Below are 19713 nucleotides of genomic sequence, written 5' to 3'. Positions count from 1 at the left end.
GCGATTCGGGTGGAAAGATTTCTGCCTTTCTCTACCTTATCCCAGACTCCCATTGTGGCTCTTAAAATTGGGGAAAGGTCCACTCCTGGTGGTCTGTTGTGTTTAGGTAGCCAGGGTATCGTCCAGATGTGTATGCCTGCGACAGCTTGGTTAATGAAGCACCAGTGTTTTTTCGTGAGGAGTCTGGTCCACTCTACCAGATACCGCAGTTGAGCAGCCTGGTAGTAATATGCAAGGTGATGGATCCCCATGCCTTTGCCCGTGGGGACAGGTAAGTTTGTTCCCTGGCCATGCATGCTTTATTCCCCTCACAAATATAGTCCTCTACAGGGCATTGCAATTTTGTCAGTACCTGTGGAGGGGGTGGGGGGCAAGGGTAGTGTCTGCTTGGCATATAAGTATTCTAGGTAACAATGTCATCTTAACTGCTGCAATACAGCCTAACCAGGAGAGTGCATTGGTCTTCTGGGAGTGAAGGTCTGCACGCGTGTTTGACAGCAAAGCACCATAGTTAGATACTATGGTTTGAACTGTAGTGGAATGAATACGGAGTCCAACATACACCACACCCTGCGCAGTCCAGGAGAAAGGAAAGCAGCATTGTAGAAAACCTCGATCCACCACTGGAACTGTCAAGTTTAGGATCTGATATTTTTGTAGGTTCACCTTAAACCCAGAGGCCCTTCCAAAAGCTCCTCCACCAGCGGGGGCGAAGATTGAAGGGGATGCATCAAGGCCACCATGACATCACTTGCATAAAGAGCTAACTTGTGGTCTCTTTCCCCCCCCCCATTCGAATGCCTGTTATTGTGGAGTTTCGACGGATATGTTCGACGGAGGGCTCCATATACTGTGCAAAAAGTATTGGGGATAATGGGCAACCTTGTCTGGTGCCCCGAGCAATTTGAAAGTGGGAAGATGTTAGCCCATTCACCTGAACCCATCTCTCAGGACCGTTGTAGCTGCACTGTACCCAGCTGATGAATCGTGGGCCCAAGCCCTCCTTCTGAAGCACTGCAAACAAATAGGGCCAATGTACTCAGTCAAATGCCTTTTCAGCGTCAACTGATAACAGCAGAGCCAGTATCTGGGAGTGTTGAGTGTTACCCAGCAAATGGCATATGTGTTTCGTGTTATCACTGAAGTTGTGCTTGGGGATAAACCCGGCTTGATCTGGGTTGATAAGGCCTTGCATGTAGGGGGCTAGTCGGATCACCAAGATAGAGGTAAATATCTTGGCGTTCACATTTAATAACGAGATTGTTTGGTAAGAGGAGCACTGCATTGGGTCTTTCCCAGGTTTGGGCAGTACAGTAATAGTAGTGAGTTTCATAGTGTCTGTAAGGGTGCCTGTGGTGCTAAAGGAGTTGTATAGGCGAGCGAGTATAGGGGCTGTTTGTCAGCAAATAGTCTGTAAAATTCTGAGGTGTAACCATCATGCCTGGGTGCCTTACAAGGGTGCAAATGGGAAATCTCAGACCTTACTACTTCCTCCCTGATATCCTGGTCCAAATTCAGAGCGTCTGATGGAGGTAGGTGCTCCAGCTGAGTGTGCGCTAGATATGGCAAAAAGTCCCCCTCCGTTAGGTGGTCAGTGGCGTAGAGGTGTGCGTAGAATTGCTCGAAGGTGTGGGCAATTTGTTCATCCTGATCCAGATGTGCACCCTGAAGTCCCACTAGCGCCGATATCCGTTGTCTAAAAGCTTGGGACCGCAAGAGGTGCGCTAGGCATAAAAGTTTTGTTTGGTGTGCACGAGGGCTTATGCCGCTCTATCTATGTCCAGCGCCCAAAGTTGGTTGTTTGTATTTAATCGTTGGCGTATCTTATGAAGCCCTGTCCGTTTGTGGTCTATTTCTAGTTCTTTCACCTGTCCCTCAAGCAAAGCTCTTTTATCTCTCCGGTCTCTATTAAGGCGTGCCACCAGCGGGATCAGGTGGCCACAAAGGACCGCTTTCAATTCGTCCAGAGTGTTGCAATGGGTGTATCTTGGAGGTCGTTGTATCTAAAAAATTCAGTAATGGCACCTGATCATTCTGTGACGTGCTGTGCTAGTTAGGAGTCTATGATTAAGGCACTAAGAGCTCTATTGAGGGGTCAGGCCTGGGAAATGTATGGTGGTGTAAAGAGGGGCGGGGTCTGAGAGCACTGCTTTCCCTATGTCTACACAAGTGATAGGTTGCAAGAGTTGAGGGGTAGATAAATAGAGATCTAGTCATGCATACCTCAGGTGTGAAGCCGAAAAGAAAATGTAGTGTCTCTGTGGGGTGGCGGTTGCACCAGACATATTTAGTCAGTTGTTCCAAACTCTGTGTGGAAAACGCTCCTGTTTGACCCGTCCGATGCGCAGATCTATCCAGTCCCTTATCAGGCACTAAGTTGAAGTCCCCTCTGATTAGGACATCCTTATCTGTGGTCGCCGTCACCCAACCCAGTGCTTCTAGAATAAAGGCCTCCTGGTGTTCATTAGGAGCATAGCAAGTGTAAAGGTGTATTGTTGTAATGTAATGTGGGGTGATAAGAGCCTACTGGGGATGTCAGCCTGCGTCTGGACTACGTTGCCCAGGAAATCAAAGGTAGGAGGGTGGTCACACCTGCCTTTTTCCTCGTGCCGGAGGAAAAATATTGCCAGTCAAACCACTTAGACCATATATGCTTACAGTCTGCCTGTAGAAAGCGATTCTCTTGTACCAGACATATATCACCTTTGGATTCTCGTAGCAGAGACAAAAATGCTAAACATTTTGAGGGTGCATTAATCCCCTGCATGTTATATTGGAGAATGTGTACCATTGGTTAAACTGTGCGGAGGCGTGTGCTTGTTTAGGCTGACCATGGGTCATCTGAGTAGGACCAACTAGCATCTCGCAGGTAAGTATAGTACACTATCTATTTCTCTCTTGCAATGAGAGATAATATAAAAGGAGGACAGAGGTAGCATAGACTACCAGAGATAAGAGGAGGAAATAGATCCAAAGTGGTCTCTCCCAGCACCGCATCAAACAAATAGATTGGGGTCCATGTTGGAGCATTGCAGACGGAGCAGTGATTGCTTCTATGTAGTGGGAGACTCCACCGTCAGTGTATGTCATTCCCGACCTATGGAGAAGGGGTCTAGATGGGCTGCCCTTCCGTGTATCGTGTGGGGTGGCAAGTCATCACAGTGTTAGGACCTTCAGGACCATCATAGCTGTGCGACCAGGTCTTAGTCGTTTTCTGGGACGGTGGCCTGATCACAGGGATTCAGCTGTCGAAGAAGGGCTTCTCTTTCGCTCCGGCTCTCCATTTTGATAGGTCCGACCCTCTTCACCTTTTTCTTTCTTTCTGAGCACCTGAAGGACTCAGACGAGCGTGGGAGGCTCTGAATTGGCATGGGGACGCATCTTCACTGCGTTGGCTTGTGATGGACAGTACTGCCTGAGCCTCTTCCAAGGTGTGCACACTATGGCCATCATTATGAGTTTTGCGGGCGGCGGAGGCCGCTGCCAAACTCATACCCCCAAGAGACCACCTGTGCGGTCCAAACACCGCTTCACCTATTTGGAGTTCACCACATGGTTGGCTGCGGAAACAGCATTTCTGCCCACAGACCCTGTGGTGAACAGGGCCTTAACATTGCAGCCGGCTTGTAATCGATCTGATGGCAATCTGGCGGTGGTGGTACGATGGGTGCAGAAGCACCCGTTGACAAATTCCACTGCCTGTAATTTGGGCAGTGGAATGCACGACGGGGCTGGGCGGTCCCACCAGGGGTCCCCCAACACTCCATTCCGCTAGCCTTTCGATGGCGGTAGAACGACATGAAAAGGCTGGTGGTATGGCGACTCGTAATCTGTAGAGCAGCGCTGCTTGCTGGCGGCAACCTGGCGGTGTTGGTGGTCCGACCGTAGCGGCTCCGCCACAATCATAATGTGGCGGTCGGACCGCCATGACTGCGGCAGTCTGACTGCCACCGTGAGTCTGGTGGTCTTAAGACCGCCAGACTCATAATGAGGGCCTGTGTGTCTCATTGTCCCAAATGAATGTAAGGTGAAAGTGTGACCCCACTAGTAGCACAAACCTTTCTTTTGGAGAATTTCTGTGGCACTTCGCAGTTGTAGGGTAATGGGTGAGAGATCCTGATACAACCAGACCTTGTTGCCTTCAAAGTCTGTGATTGCGATAATGATTGCAATGTGTTGAAAGTAGTGGAGGCAGATCAAGATATCTTGGGGTTGCTCAGGGGGTGCAGCAGGGCTCCCGGCCCGATGGGTTCTGTTTCGTACAATATCTTGGGGGGCAAGTTCTGGTACAACATGATGGAAGAGTTTTCGGACGTAATCCTCCAAACTCCCTCCAGCAGCTTGCAGTTGGACTCCCTTAATTTTCATGTTGGCCCTCCTGGACCTATTTTTTAGATCTTCTATCTGGTAGCATAGTTCAGCATTTTCTTTTCCTGCACGTCCAAAATTTCACGGCGATTAGCGTACAATTCTTCTACCTTTTGCGTCGCTAGTTTCATCTAGTAAAGACTTCTAGCTGCAGATTCCTTACCTTTGAATTCCCTGGCATCCGCTTCAAATCCAGAATCTTTTTGCTGAGCAATACCCTGCGCGTGCCGTCAGGTGGTGGTGTTCGGATCTGTGTGCGGCATCTGGCTCCTTATGGCTTCATCAGCATCGTTGGAGCTGCCTGTGACGTCACGGTCACCTATAAAGGCAGTCCCGGAAACAGAAGAAGTTGCATCTGGCTTCAAAACAAACTGCAGGCCATTGGAAACTGTTCACTCACTTTGACCAGTCCATGTGAAGAGTCTTGCATGTTTAAGGAGCATGGCGACGGCCTTGTGTGCTGAGGGGATGAGTCTGATGTGAATGGGAGGCCAGGAGCCAGACAATTTACTATAAACCTGAAATTGTGGTCAGCTTTCTGCAGTTGTGAACGGTGTACTGGTGTCTGAGGAACCGGTCATGAAGTGTCATGATTTTGTTTTAATTAGTTTCTTATTTAAACAAGAACATTTGCGTACAGGTAAGCAGCATGTTGTAAAATAGTAGACAGAAATGCTTCTAAAATATATTCTCTGTTAAATTAAATGGTATTTATTGTCTCTCAGTGAGAAAATCAGCTTTGTGGTTTTAGGAACCACAGCCAAAACATTTCTTTGTGATTTTACATCTGAAAACTGACCTTTGCTTCAAAAAGGATTCCAGTTTGTTTAACAATTCCCATCCCCTTTCTCAGGCACCTTTAATGTTTTTTGGCGTTGTAGCTATTTTCATGTTTTGGACTTTTTACTTTAGGTATTTTGTTTACTGATGTTTTGCATTTTTAGGACACAGCCTACCAGACAGCACAGCTGTCTAATTTGCTAAAGACATCTAGGGGACATTCAGAAAGTTGAGCTAGGAATGTATTCTGCCCATTGCTTGCCATTGGTTTTTTGGTTTGTAATTACCATTTTATTGCTTTCCGTTTGCTGGCTTTATTTATTTTAGGCTGTACAGCTTGTTTCCCTTGCCAAAACCTTATTTACAGTATCCTCCCGACTGCTTGCTTTCTTTAAACAGACCTGTAAATCTTGTTCTTTTCGCGTTTACTCAAAGACCGACGTCAGATGTCAGGCACTATCTTCCAAGGGTGCTTGTTTACTTTTCTTTCACGGACTTTAAAGTGAGAGAATTTATGTGACAATCTTGCTCGATACTCGGGGCAGGGAAGCATTTTTTTTCTAGCACACAACAACATTTAAATGAATTGTGCAAGTATTTAAGAATATATCAGAATTAGGATTCAATGCACAATGAAATGCATTTTTTTCTTATCACTGAAATGTGTTGGAAACAAATACTTTATGATCAAAACAAATCATTACCCTAGGTGATGCAATTTCCACTCATTTTCTTCTGTGCACTGCATAGATTTGTTAGTAAAACTGTGCCTGTGCAAATGTAATGGTCATTTCAATTGAAATTTTGTTGTCTGTAATGGCAGTCTGCTACCACTTTATGAATACTCCACTCTATGCCAGTCAAACTGTACTCTGCACCACACCACTTTACACCATTCCACTGCACTCTGCACCACTCTACTCTACCCTGTACCACTCTACTCTGTCAATTCACTTTTCTCAGTTTTACTATATTCCACTGCATTTTGCCACTGCACTCTACACCACTCCAGCCTATGCCACCCCAGTCTGCTCTGCACAACTCCACTCTACGCAGCTGTATGCCAATACACTCTACACCAATGCACTTTACTCTGTCACACTCAACTCTACGCCCCTGCACTCTACGCCAATCCACTGTACACCACTTTAATCTCCTCTCCACCACTGTACTCTATGCCACTGCACTCTACACCACTTTACTGTCTCCCATTACACTCTTTGCCACTCTACTCAACTGCACTCTACCCTGCACCACTCCAATCCAATCTATGCCACTTCACTCTATTCTGAAACAATCTACTCTACGCCACTGCACTCTACACCCCTCTGCACCACTCCATTTTATGCCAATACACTTGACGCTGCTCTACTCTTACCCACGGCACAACTGCACTCTGTCACTGCACTCTACGCCACTACACTCTGTATCACTGTACCCTGTGTCACTGCTCTCTATGCCACTGCACTTTGACAATCTACTCTGCAACACTACACTCTCTGCACTGAACTGTGCACCACTCTACTGTGCACTACTCCACCGTAGCCACTGCACTCTATGCCACTACACTGTACAGCACTATACTCTGCACAACTCTATGCTACTCTACTCTGCACTCTACGCTATTTTACTCTACGCCACTGCCCTCTGCATCATTCAGTTCTACACCACGCCACTCTAGTCTACACCAATTAACTTTATTCCAACGCAGTCTAAGCCACTCTGCTGTATTCTGCTCCACTCTATTCTGTACCAATCCTCACCACTGCACTCTACTGTGCACCAATCTAAACGACATCTCTGCATTCTACGATACTGCCTTGTACACCACTGAATTTAATGCTACTGCACTCTATGCCATTATACTCTGCAACATTGTACGCTAATGAACTCTACACCAGTCCAGTCTATTCTATGCCACTCTATGCGACTCCACACTATGCCGCTCCAATAGACAGCACTCTCTGCCTCGCCACTCCACAACACTGTACTCCACTCTTCGCCATTCAATTGTACGCCTCTACATGCCACTCTCCTCCATGCCACTAACCTTTAGCCGTACTGAACAGCAGGCACACTGGCGTACAACATGGCTAAAACACATTGGCAAAGACAGTAGCTCTTGCATAGGCAAGACCTATTGACTTTGCCAATGCTTGTTCTAAAAGAAGCTGTGTACTTCATTTGGCTATAAAGGCTTTGCAGGTGGGCAGTCGCAGTTCACATAAGACTGTGACCATTCTTCACCTATCTTAACAATACAGTTTCAAATAGATTTGTATAATTTCATTTGCACCACCTTTATCTTGAACCCATTTGTATTTGAAGTGCACTGTCGTTGTGGATATTGTTATTTTTACAGTGTAACAATGTTTGTTTCAGAAGGAACTGAGCTGCAGAAGTTCACCCTCATCGACTTCCAGCAAAAGCTCATCTGAGAAGATCTATTTCCTCCGAAAAAAATACCCAAGCAAAATCCAACTTGAGCTAAACATATCACAACCTCTGAATGCTGACCAAAAAGAAATAATCAGTTCCTTCAGTATGGATGTTCCATTCAGTGACACGAAAAACCCTGGCTTGGAGAATTGTTCCAAGGCAGAACATCGTACAAACATTGGGACTGATAAACTAAAACCTAGGGAAAAGTTGTTTAACACAAGGAGGTTTCGTGAACGACCGTGTTGTAAAAAGCCGTCATCTAATAAAGTTGAACCAAGTAAGTAGTTATTATTTTACAAATCCTTTAGTGACATTTTGACAATGTTTATCCCAGTGGATTGCCTCAGCTGTGGATTTTCCTCGAATTTAAGAAGACTTACTGTGGGCCCCTGTTTTGGGAGAAGACCATATTCATTTATGAAGTTTTTTTATATCCAGTAGACAGAATGGTGCTTGTTTTTAGAAAATAATCACATTAAAAAAGCAAAATCCTATAATTCAAATATGTGCATTATCTGGATTTGAGAAATGTTTCCCTGTGCTTGAAAGACCCAAAATGAAGTCAAGACATATTTGATGGGAACTTCTTTGTGTTATCTAATGGGTGTCCCTGCGCCTAGTGGATGTTCCTTGTGCTATTGCTTTCTTATAAAGAAGGGCCTTATTTCAAATTTGGGGGGTGGAATAGTCCATCTCAAATGGTGAGTATGTCCGTTTGCCAGATTACAAGTGTATAATTGCCAATGGTTCTAGTAATGCGGTGGATGGGATATCAAGCATGTTTTGATGCAGTATCTCATCCGTCAAACTCTAAAAATGACCATAAGTGTTTTAAAAAAACATATCTTGAAGCCTACTAATGGACATTTTTCTAGCCTGCACTATAAAATGTGATTTTTGTTAAAGACAAGAAGGTGGAAATTACATGGTTATATCTACTTTCTACTTTAATTGTTGCTTCAGTAGCATATGCCATGACAAAGCTGACAGTAATGTTAGTAAATATGCAGGCTGGATACATTAATAAGCCTTTTTTTCATTAAAACAGAAAAGCTAACAACAAGAATCTGTGGAATGAAGAAATTCAATGAAAAACAGCTGAGCTGTTAAGCTAGAGAGAAGAGAGAGTAAGACTAAGCTTAGTAAAAAGCTTAGATGGGTATTGACAGAGAGGGGAGGGAGAGAGGGGAGGGAGAGAGGGGAGGGAGAGAGGGGAGGGAGAGAGGGGTGGGAGGGAGAGAGGGGTGGGAGGGAGGGAGGGAGGGAGAGGGAGAGAGAGAGAGAGAGAGAGAAAAAGACAAAATTGAGGAAAACTTCCACTTTGCAAGCTGCAGGATGACTACAGCTTCTGTTTTTCAATAGTGGCGTAAGAATCGCCTAAGAAAGCATATTGTTAATCGAGCCCAGCCCCTTAGAGTAATATAGTCCAAGATCATGTGCAGAAGGGTGAGCCTGATCCAGTATTCCCATTAGCCTAAATGGGGAACTCAGCACACCTAGGAAATGGTATTGGCTATTCCTTAAAGTGTGAACCATCCCTATATAAGGTCCCCTTCAGGCCTGAAGAAAAAGGAAACCACATTTGGATCAACATCTAGTGTGAGCAGGACTTAACAATAATAGTAGGCATCATGCATTCGGTCAGATTGTTGATCCTGTACCCTTCTCCAATGTGTAATTTGTGCATTGGACCACCTGTGACTGGTGAGCAATGTCAAGGGACACCAACATTGCAGTCCAGATCCAATAAAAGTGATATTAAACCTGACAGCCTAAGGTTGATCTTCCCCAAAGCTTTTTGCCTGCTTGCCTTCAATTTTGCTGAGTTTTTTTTTTGGCCTTAGGACTCTGTACACTTTTCCACTGCTAAACAGTGCGAAAGTGCTTGTGCTCTCTACCTAAAACATGGCTTTATAGGTATATTCCTAATTGCCATACTTAATTTACTTATAAGTCCCTAGAAAAGTGCACTACATGTGCCCAGGGCCTGTAAATTAAATGCTACTAGTGGGCCTGCAGCACTGCTTGTTCCACCAACTTAAGTAGCACTCTAAAAGATGTCCCAGGCCTGCAGGTGCAACCTAAATGCAGTGTTACACTGCCATGTTGACTTGGCATTTAAAACGTCTTGCCAAGCCTTAAACACTTCTTTTATTACAAATGCTACCCCTAAAGTAGGTCATTGGTAGCCCATAAGTCAGGGTGTTGTGTAAATAAAAGGCAGGACATATTAAGTTTTACACGTCCTGGTAGTGAAAAACTCTCTAATATGTTTTTCACTACTGTGAGGCTTATCCCTCTCAGAGGGTAATGTTGGGGATTCCTTATTACATTAATTAAGCTATAATTTCTACTTGAGACAGGATGGATCTGTCATGTTTAAGACCTATGGAATTAATGATAAATCCTCTTTAATGGTAAAGTTGGATTTATGGTTACAATTTTGAACATGCCACTTATAGAAAGTTGGAATTTTTCTGTTCTTAGCCCTGGGGGCCTGCAGCCGGTCTCCAAACCTCTTCTGGGGTGGCCGACAGCTGGCTTTGTGCATTTCCTTGAGACAGCCACACTCAAAGGGAGCTTTTGTGTGACTGATAGGCCATCAATAGCTTGATAGTCCATCCTGGGCAGGATAGGAGGAAGGAGCTGACACTGACACCTGAATAGACAGTGTCCTGTCCCACACAAAGGGCTGCATACCCCCTGCAGTGAGTCTGGAGCCAGGGTAGGGACTCTGTGCACTTCCAAGGCCTCTCTTGGAAGTCTCCCCCTCTTCAAAGGCACATCTGGGTATAAGTACTGGACCTCTGACACCACCACATCAGTACAATTCTAGACTTGTGGCTACGCTGCCAGGATGAAGGACTGTTGTGTTTCTGAAAGGACTGTCACTCTACTACTCTGCTCCTGCTCTGCTCTGCTGACCTGCTGTCCTCCTTGCCTGGTAGTGAGAAGGACTGGGCCTGAATCTCTCCAACCCAGAACCAAAGGGACTCCAAGGGCTTGCTGGCTTGCCTCCTCTAATTCTGAAGTCTGAGGGACATCAAAGACTTCTCTTCATCTTGCAGCTGCACATGGACTTTGCTTGCTGCAAGTCTTGCTCTGTCAAGTGGTGCCAATACAGTCGTGGGCCATTGGAAGTGGGTATAAAGTGTTGCAACTGCCAGAACCTGTACATTGATACAGTTACACCAATCTAGACCGGCACATCTCCTCTGACGCGTCACCGCTGCTGTGAGGTTCGAGGTCACTGCATCAACATCAATTCTGGCACATCACTGCTGCTGCGAGGATCAAGGGCACTGCATTGCTGGTGCATCACCTCAATTCCCAATGCATCTCCGACTTTGCATGGCTCGGAGCCGATGCATCACCTACTTCTGCTGGATTGATGCCAACACATCTCCTCGCATCTTGTTCCTGATGTCTGCACAACTGCGAACTAAGGTACTGTTTTCAGCGGGCCAAGACTAGTCCCTGTATCTGGAGTCAGGGCAGGAAGGTAGCACTTCTGTGTACTTCAAAGCCCTTCTTTGAAGTCTCCCCCACTTCAAAGGCACCACTGGGTACAAGAACTGGACTTCTGACCCTACCACCTCTGTACACTTCTAGACCTGGGATACTGTGCCAAGAAGAACTGCTGTACTGCTATAAGGATTGCCACTCTGCTGGACTGCTGCTGTCGAAGAACTGCTTTCTTGGTGTGGTTACCTGCTGCTCACTGCCCTCCTTGCCTGGGTGAGAAGGACTGGACCCACATCACTTAAACCCGACACCCAGAGTGATTCCTAGAGCCTGCTGACTGGTCTCTTGTTTTATGAAGTCTCAAGGACACAAAAGACTTCCAGCTCAGCTGCTACAGCACCTGGACTCTGCCATTTATGAGTCTTCCGCTTCTAAGTGGTACCAATCCATTCCTGGGCCCTGGTAGTGGATATAAAGTGCTGATTTAACCAGAATCCCTGCATCGACGCTGTTTTGCTGAACTGACCATCTCCATCAACGCGTTTGTAGCGCCACTGCTGCAAGGATCGAGTGCATCACACCACCTCCATTTCTGAACTTATCCCCAACTCTTTGTGGCTCGGAGCCGACGCATTTCCTCTATCCTAAGCATCGATGACGACGCATCGCCTCCTCTGCTCCTCTCATCTCCCTCGACACAACCAAGCGGGCTAAGGCCGGTACTTCTATCCGACCCGTGCTCCATCACGGTCCATCCTAAACTTTAAGATTTTACCCAGTCTACCATGACCAGATAGCCCTGGTTGGAATTTTATGCTTTTAATAACTAGATTTCAGTTTATTCTTTCAAACTAAACGCTGGTTCTACTTTTTGTATTTTTGTTGTTTTGGTCTTGTTTGTTCATGAAATAAAGTTCTTCTTTTCTAACCAGCTGTGGTATCCTTGTGTATGGTGTTTTCACTGTTTTACTGTTTGAAGTGTTATCCAAATACTTAACGCATTGCCTCTTGTGATAAGCCTGTCTGCTCTGTGCCAAGCTACCAGGGGCTGAGCACAGGTTCATTTAGGGTGTATTTGATTTACCCTAACTCGAATTGTGGTTCCTGCTTGGACAGGGGACATACCTCTGCTAACCAGAAGCCCGATTCTAAGAAGTGATGTGAGATTCAGTACTTCTCTGGACTTAATGCCAACCTTACACTGACAACATATAACATAGAAGTCGACTACTGAAAGGAGAATGGACCAAGAGAAAGAAAAATACACGGGATAGTTTCACAGTGTTTGGTTGCACAATTGAGCTTGGTCTCCACTGCTGGAGTGTTGATATCTGAAGATGAAGAGACTTTTCCTATGGTTGTGGTATTGGCTAAACAACCTAACTTCTTTTATTGTATATGATGTACACCTGCATATTGCAGCTTTGTATTCTAGAATGAAAGACTTTATTTTTCTTGATCTGAATTTTAATTTGGGCTGACGTAACTGCAAACAACATGTTATTATACATTGTTTGCTAAGGAGAGCTAACATCAATTTCATATTAACGCTCCATAGCTCTGATAATGTTCAATGAAACTGGGTAAGAACTCTAATAAGAAAAGTGTTCATTAATATAATATAGTTCACTTACACAACAGTAATCACCTGCACATTAAAATGAATGCTTTGATACCAAACATGCTCTAAAAACAATATGAAGTCTGGGGAAGACTGTACTCCAATGACTCCTCTTATAGAAATGATGCAAGTGCCCTCTTGAGTTCTTAGTCGTAACAGATGTCTCCTTGATGAAATAAATTGCAGAATAAGAGTCTGTAATCCTGAATGACAACTTCATGTAAAAATTAAACAATCCTTATTATCACACCTTGGAATAATATTTAAGTAAGTGCAAGCCACAGATGTTGCATTTGAATACTTCTCTAATTCTCGAGATATTATTCATCGTCCTCCCAAAAAAACAAGTTGTAGGAATTCTAAATGGCAAGTCCCGACTGCACGAACTATGTATCATGATAGCTTAGCAAAGACGTTTTTGATCACTAAAGAAATTATATTCTTAGTGTTCAAAGTGGTGACCACCATCTGTAAGCCTTGTGTCTTGTGGCTCCATGACATATATATCTGTTTCTTCTCTTCACTTGCGTGTTAAGCACAGTGCATCCGTCTGAGAAGTCGGGCCTCTGTCCAGGTAGCATCTATATTCTGTGTACCCCTTCATTATCTTCTGCTCTGGATAATGCACATGTTTAGGAGATTCAGGGTAGTTTCTCGCCGCATGCATACATACACATGTCCCCCATACCCTGACAAACACTCCCTGCACTTGAAGTGTTGCAGTTTGGCTGGGTAAAATGATTCTTGATCGAAATCTAAAAAGGTGAAAGCAGATGTTGCACAGAGCTAGAACTTTGCAAGATGCAGTATCTGTTCCTTGTCAGAGCTAGACATATCTTCCACCTTTCCACCTTATGAGGAGGTTAAGTCTTCTAAGAGATCATGACCATGTCTCTGTCTGGCATCCTCAAGAGCTGCTGTGGGTCTGTGAGAGACATCATCAGAACAGAACAAGTCACAGACCCCTTTAGTGCTATCTCAAAAGCCATCTTTGATATGAAAAAGTCTTAGTTTTAGAGGGGGGAAGGGAGGTCCAAAGGCTTGCACCTATGTACTACCTTAACGGAGTGTAACATACTAAAGGCCAGGTCAGCCTTCTTTAGGTACTGATGGCCAGGCTGCCAAAGTCCTCAGGAACCTGGTGTGTGGGCTCCCTGAGAGAGAAATTAATTGTGCCTCCTTTAGGGAGAGGATGGCAGACAGGGAAATGCTGCCATTATAATGCAAGACACTAAAGTGGCAATCTCAAAGGAATTAGCATTGGCAACAATTTGAAGGACATGATCTGCAACCATGGAGGGGAGTGGAAGACTTTACAACAGGTAGTCCAGAAATGTCTAGAAATATTATGAGTACTCTGGTCCCATTCACCAAGTGTTCTTCATTGTGGCATCACCAGAGCCCCTCAGTAGATGGGCAAGAATGTTATTGATTCTATTTATATTAAAGCCCTAACCAGTTTAGAGACATTTATGAAAATCTAAGCCATCATCAATGTCACAATCACTTTCAATGTCAAACAAATCAACAGCATTAAAACATTGATGTCAAAGACAAAGAGTTTGCCTGAAGAAACTTCAGACTAACCTCTTAGCTGCTGGGCCTTCTCCCCCACCCCCAGTGCTGAGCCCTTTTTTGGCTATTTGGGGTAGTTCGCGCTTAGGCCTTCATAACTTTTTGTCCACATAAGCTATCCACGCCAAATTTGCGTCCTTTTTTTTTTTTTCCAACATCCTAGGGATTCTAAAGGTACCCAGAGTTTCTAGGTTCCCCTGGAGGAGACCAAGAAATTAGCCAAACACACCTAAAATTTAGTTTTTTCCAAAAAATGGGAAAAAAGGGCTGCCGAAGCAGGCTTGTGGTTTTTACCATGAAAATGGCACCAACAAAGGGTTTGTGGTGCTAAATCACCATCTTCCCAGCTTTCAGGAACAGGCAGAGTTGAATCAGAAAACCACATTTTTCAACACAATTTTGGCATTTTACTGGGACATGCTTAATTTGTACTATTTTTGGTGCTTTCATCCTCATTCCAGTTAGTGACAGGAATGGGTGTGAAACCAACACTGGATCCCGGAAAGCTAAGTATTTCTGAAAAGTAGACAAAATTCAGAATTCAGCAAGGAGTCATTTGTGTAGATCCTACAAGGCTTTCTTACAGAAAATAACAGCTGAAAAAACAGCCATTTTTCTCAGCGTTTTACTCTGTAACATTTTCCTGCAATGTCAGATATTTTAAAGCAATATACCGTTACGTGTGCTGGACTCTTCTGGTTGCAGGGATATATAGGGCTTGTAGGTTCTTCAAGATCCCTAGGTACCCAGAGCCAATAAATGAGCTGCACCTTGTAATGGGTTTTCATTCTATACTGGGTATACAGCAATTCATTTGCTGAAATATAAAGAGTGAAAAATAGGTATCAAGATAACCATTGTATTTCCACAATGGGCATAAGATAAGGTATTGAGCAGCAGTGGTTATTTGCCCATCTCTGAATTCCGGGGTGCCCATACTAGCATTTGAATTTCAGGCCATTTCTCAAATAGACGTCTTTTTTGCACACTGTCTTACATTTGGAAGGAACAAATTTAGAGAAAGGCAAGGGGCAAGAACACTTGTTGTGCTATTCTGTGTTCCCCCAAGTCTCCCGATAAAAATGGTACCTCACTTGCGTGGGTAGGCCTAATGCTCGCGACAGGAAAGGCAACATGGACACATCACATTTTTACATTGAAATCTGATGTGTTTTTTGCAAAGTGCCTAGCTGTGGATTTTGGCCTCTAGCTCAGCTGGCACCTAGGGAAACCTAGCAAACCTGCACAGTTTTGAAAACTAGACACCTAGGGGAATCCAAGATGGGGTGACTTGTGGGGCTCTGATCAGGTTCTGTTACCCAGAATCCTTTGCAAACCTCAAAATGTGGCCAATAAAACACTTTTTCCTCACATTTCGGTGACAGAGAGTTCTGGAATCTGAGAGGAGCCACACACGGCCGCTTCCTGCTCTGATGGGGAAAACAATACTATGACCGACGTCACAAAGGGGTGGGTGGGGGTAGACACGGAAGAGCTTCCGTGTCTCCCAGGGCTTTAAAAAAAAAGAAACTCCTCGGGTGCGACGCACAAGAGGATTTTCGAACCCCCTCCCTGGTGTCGGCCACTGGTTGTGACCCGCACCAGGGAGGTAGTGCGGGCGTCGGCCAGTGGCTGACACCCTCACTAAAGGGGTTAATAATACTGAAACTTCACCACCAAAGAAGAAGGTACTTAAACTGACTTTATGCTACCACCTATTATGCTTCCATGCAAAGAATATCCACCATGCTTATGTATTTTGTCATTTGAGATTCCCAGGGGAGAATTAAAGATACTTTAGGTAAGCGCTCAAGGAAATCCAATCGTTCAACTCCTCTGAAATGAAGACATCCAAGAGGCACAGGCATTTATCAACCATCTGTTGGTTTGGGAAAGCCTCTAGCCAGCAATTGTGTTAACAAACAATTACTCCTCACTACTCTCTCTTCTGTCTTATACTGTGGTGGGTAAAAAATTGTACTTACTTACTTGTTTTAGAATATGAATCATCTATATGGTTAAAGAATATTGTCCAAAATGGTTATGCATTAATATTGAAGAACCCTTTGCCCATCTTTACTCCAAAAAACCCTCTAGTACCATTTTCAGCAACTGTAAAAAGAAGTTTCTCACCTACTATAGAGGCAGCGATGTAAGCAGTTCTCTCCTCTTGAAAAGGAAAAGGGATTTACTTTTGCTATGTTTTAGCTTCAAATGTTCTCTATTATGAATTACACTTAGTCCCCAGATTAAACTATGTATAGGAAAACAATATCTAGATGTATCTCCGGCTAATCAGCCACCATTTTAGAAAGAAACTCAAGAGTTGTCCACACAATAAAAGGAGGAAGGTGGAGGAGGGTGACTTGTCCCAAGTATTCACAGTGTTGCATTGAACCACACTGAGTCTCAGCAGTTGCATGGCTAAGGAGGTGTTATCCATGAGCCCTCCCCCCACCCCCCCCCCCACACACAAAAGGCAGTATAACAGACAAACTTTGCAGTTAAGAAAATATTATAAGCAGTGAACAGTAATGACAGCACATCTCTGAGTACTGTCTGAGGCCTCAACCTTCCCACCTGAGCTATGTGAATCCAAAAAGTGACCAGCGGCCTCTGGCTGAGTGAAACTGTAGACCTCCCCTTGTGCTTAATTCCCAGCTTAAAAATGAACCATAAGGAAGTGTCATATGGCTTTGAGAAAAACATGTTTTAAAAATGGTTTTATTGATTTTAAGAGATTAATACTAGCAGGGGTTTGTCATTCCATTTGTGTGATGCGAATGAATGGTAAAGATTCTCAGTGTTGACAGTCCTTAAGAAGAATAGTCCCTCCACACCCCTTTCAGTCCGGCGCGACGGGAACAATCTACACTCATGATTCTGTCAGGAGTCTCTCCTAGTAAAGGTAAGTTGCAGACCTCTAGTGACTCTTGCCATAAATATTGGAAGTTAAGTGAGTCCTATTATGACATCCATCTAACAAACAGCATCCCTGTAAATCAGGAGAACTGATCCAAGGTGCACAAGCATGGTGTTGATGCCATGGTGAGATGACCCATTGACATACAATCTAAAGGCTGTCTCCAGATTGCTTCAAACCTCAGGTATTCATGTTGTAATATTTGCAGTGAAGTGCTCCATAGCCAGTTTATTCCATAACGTGGTGACCAAAGAAAACCAGTGACAGAAGTTTGGTAGGACAAAATCAGGGTCCTTCAGGGAAACAGACAGGGGAAGAATTGTCTTGGCATCCTGTTCTCTCCCTTTGAAGTGCACCCCATTGGTATATGTAAATCCAGAGACCTGTCAAGCAGAATTTGACACACAAGAAAGGGTTTGACACTATGCTTTCAAAAAGGATGCCCAGGTATATATGCTGTATGCTGTGGAGCTCAGATAAGTCAAATCTACACATGCAGGTCAGCCTATTGTTTGCTCTATTTCACACCTTTTTCACAGGCTAGTTACTGTTTTTTTTTCTGGCTGGTCCCTTTTCCGAGATACAGTATTGGTATTTTGATCTGTACACTGGTTTCCTACATAGGACATTGAGGCCTGCCACAATGAAAATAGCTGTTGGGTGCTAGTCACTAAATAGACATGTTAAAATAAATTTCTAAATAGCCCTTTAAACACTAAGCGCTCTGTCTTCAAGGCTACAAAACTTACATGGGTTATTTATTAATATTTAAAAAGGAGGTTTTTACATGTTAAGAAGGGGGTATTTCAACAGGTTGCCATGCATTGTTTGGCACTGGTACAGTCAGGCTACAGTGGCAGGCCTAAAGACATTTTTGTACTATAGTGGATGGGTATTTCATAGGTATTTCAGTCCACTTGTGACTTAACGTCCAGGCACTGGCTCAATTTTGTACTGTATACCAAGGACCTATAGACAAGTTAAATATTCCAGCTAGGAGTATGCCAGTCCAACCATGTTTAAATGGGGAGCACAGGCACTTTACTAACTGGTTAATGGATAGAATGCATAGAGTTCTAAATCCAGCAACAAAAAACGTAGGGTCCAGCAAAGGAGAAAAATGAAAATTCTGAGTGACCATTTAGAAAAGGTGGCTTTCCTAGAGATAGAAACAAAGACGCAAGTTAGAGAGGACTGTGTGGTAGAGAAAGGAGTAAAATGATAAGCAGTGTAAAAAGATGATGTAGGAAGGGGGCTCTGTATATACTTAATAAAAGTGAGATATCGTGTCCACAGAGTCCATGGGCTCCCCCAGAAGCTTAACAGAGGCTAAAGTAGATAATACTAATGCTCTCTTTTGTGGTAGTGTGGTCGAGCAGTTAGGCTTATTATATAGCAAAAATATATTTTCTTAATCTATTTTTACATCTACCAGATTCAAGTTGCAGGTAAGTACCTTAAAAGTTTCGTATTTCACACAGGTATCAAAAGTACTTTGTTTTGAAGTAGGTAAGTAATACAGTTTTTGAATTATTGGCAATCATCTGTTTTAAAAGTGGACACCTAGTACAATTTTCAGAACAGTTACTGGGGGGTAGGAATTTGAGGTCGGTTTACAGGTAAGTACAATACTTACAGTTTGTCTCCGGGTTTTAGGAAATTAACCCCAATCACCCACCATCAGCAACACGGGGCTGGCCGGGTGCAGAGGTCAAAGTTGAGCAAATTTAATGTGGGCTCCTATGGAGACAGGAGGTACTCTGAATCAGGCCCGCAGCTCGGAGGGCAGACCAGGGGGGATTGGAGAGCACTGGAGGGGCCACAGGTAGGCACCAAACACACACCCTCAGCGGCACAGGGGGTGGCCGGGTGGAAGATGCAAATAGGACATCTGGTTTCCAAAGCTGGTCTATGAGGAGACCCGGGGGGGGGGGGGGGGGGTCGTCACTCAGAGACTGCAAGCAAGGTCTGGGGGGGTTCTCGGGCGCACCACTAATCGGACAGTGAGGAGGGCTGCCTGCTGAACATTGAGGTACCAGAGGTCGGTTTCTCCAAGGCTTTGGGGCTGCGGATGCAGTGTGTTCTTAGGTGTCAGATATCTTCGTCCAGAGCTTTGCGGTCAGGGGTGTCCTCGGGATTCCCCCTGCAGGTGCCATTGTGGAGGGGTGAAGAGGCCAACCCAGGGGCACTGTAACCCGAGGCTTGAGCCTTTGAGGCTCACTGCCTGGTGTTGCAGTTCCTGTAGTGGGGAGGTGTGAAGCACCTCCACCCAGGACAGGCTTTGTTTCTGGCCACAGAGTGCACAAAGGCACTCACCCCATGTGGTCAGAAACTTGTCTGAAAGTGGCAGGCTGGCACAGACTGGTCAGTCCTACACTAGCAGTTTGGCTAACATACGGGGGCATCTCTAAGATGCCCTCTGTGTTCATTTTTCAATCAATACCACAGTGGCATCAGTGTGGGTTTATTGTGCTAAGACGTTTGATACCAAACTTGCCAGTATTCAGTGAAGCCATTATGGAGCTGTGGAGTTCATAAT

At 44.6% G+C, this 19713-nt stretch overlaps 1 protein-coding gene across 2 annotated transcripts in view; it reads left to right on the top strand.

Moving 5' to 3' along the window:
* SENP7 (SUMO specific peptidase 7) overlaps nt 1–19713 on the top strand; it is a 790555-nt gene that overhangs the window by 156535 nt on the left and 614307 nt on the right. The window contains exon 7 of one of the 2 annotated variants that reach the window (XM_069204850.1): nt 7531–7867. In XM_069204850.1, coding sequence (XP_069060951.1) covers nt 7531–7867 — 337 coding nt within the window. The remainder of the gene's footprint in view (nt 1–7530; nt 7868–19713) is intronic. The other variant, XM_069204851.1, reaches the window with a different exon arrangement.

Source organism: Pleurodeles waltl, chromosome 8, assembly GCF_031143425.1.
Source record: "Pleurodeles waltl isolate 20211129_DDA chromosome 8, aPleWal1.hap1.20221129, whole genome shotgun sequence".
In the NCBI taxonomy this organism is placed as follows: domain Eukaryota; kingdom Metazoa; phylum Chordata; class Amphibia; order Caudata; family Salamandridae; genus Pleurodeles; species Pleurodeles waltl.
The sequence above is the reverse complement of the archived record's forward strand: the minus strand, read 5'-3'. Positions and strand labels throughout refer to the sequence as shown.